This window comes from Pinus tabuliformis, chromosome 1_1, assembly GCF_031772625.1.
Source record: "Pinus tabuliformis cultivar Carrire ecotype Pingquan chromosome 1_1, CPIR1, whole genome shotgun sequence".
Lineage (NCBI taxonomy): Eukaryota > Viridiplantae > Streptophyta > Pinopsida > Pinales > Pinaceae > Pinus > Pinus tabuliformis.
The window spans coordinates 19,379,601-19,386,908 of NC_142297.1; the positions used below are offsets into that span (position 1 = coordinate 19,379,601).

At 37.7% G+C, this 7,308-nt stretch overlaps 1 protein-coding gene across 1 annotated transcript; it reads right to left on the minus strand.

Annotated features, from left to right (window-relative positions):
- Positions 1–582: 582 nt before the first annotated feature.
- Positions 583–1,158, minus strand: LOC149211402 (uncharacterized). The gene has a single exon (XM_089388383.1). The coding sequence runs from the start codon at positions 1,156–1,158 to the stop codon at positions 583–585; it is 576 nt and encodes a 191-aa protein (XP_089244509.1).
- Positions 1,159–7,308: the final 6,150 nt, after the last annotated feature.

Consider the following 7,308-nt stretch of genomic DNA (forward strand, 5'->3'; position numbering starts at 1 on the left):
ACTTGTTCTTCTGCCTCTTCTTTTTCTTTGCTTCCGACCTGTTGGGTTAAGAGAGATGCTCTTTGACTGATTGCCTGTGCCTTTTTCAATTCCTAATCTCCTGTTTTTCCTATCTAGTTCCACTTTTTGTCTTGAGATGAAGAGATCACTGATCTTCCTTATTTCTTCTTCCGGAATGTTTTCCAGCCCTTGAGTTCTCCAATTTTTTTCCATATCTGGGAGGTTCACCCCTTCCTTTTCTAGAACTGCATTGAGCTCCATCTCCTCACTACCCCCGTCACTGGTTAGCATATCAGTGTCTTCATCGCATTCGTCTTCGAACTCTTGCATTTGAACTTCTGTTCTGATTATATTTTCCTCCCCGTCCTTTGTTGTGTGTTCTAGCTTGTCTTTTGGTTCTTCAATAGGTTTTGTTTCCCTATTTGTGCCTTCTGAATCTGTATCGGTTTCCAGAATGCTGAAGGTGTTGTTGATGATACCAGGGCCTGCCTCTGCTCTGTATATTCTTTTCCTGTTAGTTCTTTGTCTTGTTTTTGGCTTTGTGAAGGCCTCTTTACTCTTTGCTGCTTGCATTTGTTTGTGCTATTCCCCTGTTCTGTTTAGAGGGCATTCTCGGACAAGGTGTCCGTGCTCATGACACCTTCTGCAACGGAAGGGGATTTGTTCATAATCGATGGCTTGATAGTAATCCTCATCTCTGAATTCCAGCCATAGTCCTTCATGCAGGGCTCCTGAAACGTCCATCTCCACGCAAATTCTTGCGTAGGAAGTGTATCTTCGTTGCATCGTTGCTTCTGAAGCTTTGATGAAGGTTCCGAGACGGTTTCCTATTTGCTTAAGCGTCGCTAGTCCCCAGTAGTCTATAGGAAGGGAGAATAGGCGGATCCACACAGGAACCTGTGTAAATGTCTCTTTTTTAGGCACAAAGTTTGCCTTCCAGGGTCTCATGTAGAGTCCAGCTGAGGCAAAGAAGTAAGGTCCTCTATCGAAGACTCTATCCTTGTCTTCTAAGTTTGTAAAGACAACAGTAAAGAAACCTTTTGCCCCAAGGTGTAGTTTAACATCACCCTTTGGCTTCCAGTGTTGCTTGATCCATTGGCAGAGTGCTCGTTCTGTTGGCCACAGTCCCATGAACTTGCATATTATTGCATGTTCCATCATGTGGTCTCTATAAGCTTGAATGTCCAGATCTGAGAAGACCACTCGAAGGGTTTCATTTTTTTCGGTTTGCATGCTCCTTGGGTTGCCTTGTTGGAGCTGGGGTTTGCAGCCTTTGCTTGCTCCTCTTCCTCTTGAGGGTGCTGCTCTGCTCCATGTTCTTCTTCGCCTTCTGTTTGGGTTATTATTGGTACTGTGTCTCTTTGTCCTGTATCTAATCTTTTGTCGTTATTCTCCTGTCCATTGTTTGCTTTACCTGTTATCTTTGGGTTTTTTCTTGTCTCTTTCTGCAACTGCTGTGTCCTTTCTCTACTGCTTCCGCTGTTATCCTTACATTCTCCATAACCATTGATTTTAAATCCTTCCTGCATTTTTTGCTTCTGCATTACCGCTTGCTTAAAGGATGGGGTCCTAGTGGACCCCCTGTTTACCATTTTTCGGGTTAGACCTCGACCTCTGAGAAGTAAATATGCTAATCTGTCTCTATGTGCTTCCAGAACTATTGCTGAACCTACAAGTTGCAGCTCCAATAAATGAATCACCTTACTACCAAGTGTAATAACAATTAATCAAAGAGATTTAGAACAGTCGAAGAAGGAGCGCGCTGTTAAGGCGCTCCGTAAGCAAAGGTCACCAGTTCTAGTCTCGCCGATACCAAAAACTCCAGCATGGTTTCCGCTGTTGCGGCTCGGGCCAGGTGGGATCCCCGGGTGACTTTGTGATTTTCAGGATTCACCCACTTATCAACAAAAAAAAGTGTAATAACAATTAATTAGTAGTGTACCTACCAAATCTTGATATTTATGAAGGATTTGACTCTCTAAATTATTTAATAATACATCAAGTTTATTAATTACTTTCAATTAGATTTTATGAAGTTTATTAAAGTTTTGAAAAAAATAAATATTAAATTAAATATTTTGAAAATCAAAAACAAATTTTGAAATTTTTTAAATTTGAATTTCTATTTTCTTATTGTTCACTTCATGCAGTTTAAAATTGAATTATCCAAAAACAAATGCATTCAACCAAATGTCATAACATTTAATAAAGAGTACACCTATCAAATCTAAATATTTATGTTTAATAATTTATTTTTACACCTCACTTTCTTTTATATTTATTTTTACTATATATTTTACTAACAAAAATGTACAAAACAATAAATATAGTCATTCATATATTATATTATTTTATTTTTAATTGGAGATATGGTCATTCAGCACAACTACCAAATAAAACCAAAGGTAGACCTAGCACAGTTACTCTACAGAGCCTTTATGAGTATATAGAGTCTTTAGAGAAACATAGAGAATAAAGAGAAATCAAGCTACAAACAGAGTTAGAAGCCATGCTGGAAAATAAGTTCACATCTCTTGAAGACAAGATCCAAAAACAAATAGAAAATAAAATAGAACTATTGGAGAATAAAATGGAGGCAATGGAGATTAGGTTGCAGGTTATAGAAAAACAAAACCAAGATACAAACCAAATATCCCAGCAAGGAGATGCTGATACATTAGAGAGTCTTAAAATGAAGGACATAATTAAAGAACTAGAAGAAAAAAGAAAAATTTTATAGTTGCCTCACCCTAAATAGTGTGGCAGGTAAATTAGATATCAAACCAATTAAAGATGAAATGAAAAAATTGACAGAATTAGACCATGAGTGTAACAAAAGGGCCTTGAACGTTATAATCTTCGGTTTGAAAGAAGAGGTAGATGAGGATACTTTAGCCATAGCCCAGACATAATTACATAATAGATTACAAATTGAAACAATGTCTCTCACAGAAGCAACAAGGTTGGGGAAATTAACTGAAAATAAAGGAAGGTTGATCCGAATAAAGGTGAGCTCTACTGACCATACGTATGACATACCTAGTAAAACCTCAAGTCTAAAAGGAACGAGAATATTTATAAATGAAGATCTCATTTCAGAAGATCAAACAGAATTAAGAAATGAGGTTCAAAAGGTAAAAGAAGTTACGAAGGAAGGAAAATGGGCAAAAATAAAAAACAGAAAAGCCGTTATTTAAGATAGAAACCAAAAAGATAGTAATAAGTAGCAATTCAACATGCTCCAAATTCTTTCTTGGAACTGTCGGGGCTTTCCATGGAACAAAGGCCCCAAGCTAAGTTGGATCTCGAATGATGTTGATATTATATTGCTTGTTGAAACTTGGGAGCCCGAAGAATCTAAGGTCCCTAACATAGACGACTTTGCACTATGGTCTACCTAGAACAAATGATCCTCGCGTAGAGGCATTGGGGGTATATCTTGTTACATTAAGAAGAACATCTCCCCCCATGCTAGGATTTATAAAAACTACCCTTACAACCAATATAGTTGGATAGAGATTACTGACATTAATGATAAAAAGACCTACATAGCAATCTGTTATTTTTCCCCAATCATTTCTAACTTCTATAAGAAAAATAATCTAGATAAAAGTAGTCCTTACAATGGTTAGAGAATGATATTTCTAGCCCAAGGAATGAAGGTAATATCCTTTTAATGGGTGAATTTAATGCTCGAACTTCAAGAAACCAAGCTATTCTTCTAAGAAATTATTCCAACCCAAATCCTCTTTGGTTTGACGAATACCTTACTCTAGCTAGCCGGTACAAAAGGAGCTCTAAAGACCTCAGGGAGAATTTGTTTGGGTCGGAGCTAGTCAAGCTCTGTAGTGCTCAGGATCTCATAATTTGCAACGGTCTAAAGGAGTGGCCCAATTCTAGCCAGATGACCTTGTTACATAGTAATTTGTCACCAACCCTGCATTCCCTAATCTCGGGCACTGCCGGTCCATGTTACTGACATCTGTGCTGTGTCATGTTGCTAATTATGTGTCACTACCTTCCTTGCAATCTCAGGAAGAATGTCTCAATTCATTATCCCTGAAGAAGACCCATTTTTAGCTAAGTTTCTGGGTCGTCATGGGTCAAAAGTTATCCCTCCCATGAAGATGGTCAAGTTAACACTAGCCCTAGCGAAGTCTTCGCTCTATCCCTATGTTGCACCGACGACGAGCCAGATTTGAAAAGTTTTTCAACAACTCGTTGAAACTTTGAGATGAAATTGCTTCATGGGCAGTCTTAGGGCTGGTTGTTGGGTAAGTTGAGGTCACCTCTCTCCTCTAGGATAGTTGTTCCACCTTTTGTGCAACCTCCCTAAGAGATAAGCTCTTCCTTCCATCTCTTATGGGACCTCTCCCTCCTATAAATATCTCCTCCATGAATGAGATCAGCTAGCTTGGATGTAACTGGATGATAGCTAGATGTAATTTGATAGCTTCAGGTTTCTAAGAGAGGAGTAGAGGTAGAGAGTGTTATTGGAGTGTGGAAGTAGCCTCATATGTATTTTGGTTTGAGAGATGTTTGAGTAGAGTTGGCTTGAGAACTTTCTAGCATCAATCCTTTTGGATGAAAGAGAGAGTCATATGTTCCCTTGGGAGACGGTTCACAAGTAAATGCTTATGAAGACATGCTGACAGGACCCTTCGAGGAGGCTTACGACATCAAGGCTCAGTTGTAAGTTTTACTTTGATTTATATTAATACAAATCAATAGCTTGTTTCGTATATCGTGTGTTAAACTGTATGTCGATAGCTTGAGGTTCCTTGACTCTTCAAGTATTGAATTTGTGGTGTTTCTCTACATGTTGTTTTCAGGTATAAGTGACTAGAAGAACAAGAGTTGGAGCAACATGACGAGAACTTCATCGAACGTCGAATTGAAGGTAGGCCTTCATAACACCAACTTTCTAAGGAAATTTGCTTTGGTATTGTCTTTGTAGTGACTAGACCCACTCTAGGGCTAGAGGGGTTGCCTCTGTTCATAGAGAGAACTTACCTGTGTCACAAGTTGGCGACCATACTGGGGATCAAACCTAAAATCTCAATTCTAGCTAATGACCTGCATCCATGGGCTTGGTAGTAGCATGGTAGACTATGTTATTTTCAATCTCCCTTTATACAACGAAATAATAAATTTTGACATCTTAAACGACCATGAGCCTGACTCTGATCATAGGCCTTTACTTATAACTCTCAATTTTTTCATGCATAGAGATCCCATAGAAGATATTCCTTATGGCCAAAAGAACTTAATATTTGATAGAAATGATCTCTTTCTAAATGAACTAAAAACTAATTTGCTTCCTTTATCTAGTATAGACAACATAGAAGGCCTCTATCATATTTACTACAACCCTCTCATATTGTATTAACACATTCTCAATTGAAGTTTCAAGTAATAAAAGAAATAGCAAAAACAACCCATGGTATGAAAAAGATTGTAAAAGTGCGAGGACAACAATTAAGGAAGCTGTTGATGAATCTCTTAAAATTGGCAAGACAAAAATATACAAAGCCCTAACTAAAAGGAAAAAAAGGTAGTATATTCGTAAAAGACAAGAGAATCTCTTACACCTGTCTAAGGTAGCTCCTAAGAAATTCTAGAGGTAGATTCTAACTAGGAAAACTAAAGATAATAATAAAATTTCTTTACACAACTGGGATTCCTATCTTAAAAAGCTTTATGATATGTTTTCTCATTTTGGGGTTAAATGCCTGGAAAATGGGAAAGCTAAGGACATTGAAGGTTACCAGGCAGAAATCTTAAAAATTGGAGGTCCTGTCCTCATCCCCCACATCCTCAAGCTTTTCAATCAAGCGGTCAAGCAAGGGTTCCCTAAACCATGGACTCAAAGCCTCATTATCACTATTTTTAAAAGTGGGGATACAAATAACCCCCTCTAATTATCGGACAATTATGATCAGCCCTCTCTTAGCCAAGTTATATGGTATTATTTTGGAAAATAAGTTGAGCATATGGATTGAAAGTGAAGGTAAGCGGACTAAAGGAAAAGCGGGTTTTAGAAGGCAACACTCAACAACGGACCACCTCGTTACGCTTAGGATCATTATGGATGAATGCCACAATGATAAATCCAATCTCTTTTGTTGCTTTGTGGACTTTAGAAAGGCTTTCGATACGGTTCCTAGAAACAACCTATGGAATAGATTAGAAGAGCTAAAGGTTCCTTTCGAGTTGAGAGTTGTTGCTATAAGGTTATCCGAGAATGTAATAGCCAAGTTAAAGAGCAATGAGGGGTGGTCAAAAGATATTAAGTGTAATATCAGAGTTAAACAAGGTTTCGCCCCCTCCCCTACCCTATTTGGCATTTACATCGACAAGCTAGAAGGTTGTTTAGAGGAAGAAGGTTATGCTGGCATGATCTTAGCTGGTATAGTCATCATCCTTCTTCTCTATGCTGACGATATTGTTCTTCTCGCAAGGTGCCCATTTGATCTTGATAAGAAACTTAGACTTATTAAGGTTTTCTACTCTATCATGGGTATGGCTGTTAACATTGACAAAACAAAAGTTATGATTATCAAATCCAAGAAGGACACTTACGCTGATTTTATGTATGACAATAGTAAATTAGAGGAAGTGTCTTCTTACAAGTACCTAGGAATTGATATTCATCACAAGCTCAACTGGAACTATAGCATTGAGAAAAGGATTAATCAGGGGTGGAAAGCTTATTTTGGTCTTGAAAATAATTGTAAAACGACAAACCTCATAATGTGGGATAGAAAGAAGTTCCTCTTTGAAACTTTAGTAACTCATATTACCTTATATGGATGTGAGGTTTGGGGTTGTAGCATCTCTAGAGAATCCCAGAGAAAGATTGAGAAAATATAGAAGTGTTTTATAACATATAACCTCAAAATTAAAAGCAATACACCCTATCCTATTCTCCTTATAGAATTGGGTCTTTCCCCTATCGAGAGCCTAGCTATGACTAGGCTTCTGTTGTACAAGCACAAACCCAATAACATAGGAGACCATACACTTCCTAAGTTAGCTTTGAATTCCAGCCAAAAACACTTAAGACTCAAACAAGGTTGGTATAAAGACACCAGGGCTTGGTTAAACCATTAGGAGATCGACGATAATGTTGCATTGCAAAACATTAATAACATTAAAAATATAGTTACTTCTAAGTTCAAAGAAAAAATGTGGCGCGAGAAAGATTTAGCAGCTAAAACAAAATTAAGATATTATAAGGAGGTCATCAACCCCACCCTAGAAGATCAAAAGTATCTCTTTGTTTTAACTAGCTCAAAGAAGAAAATT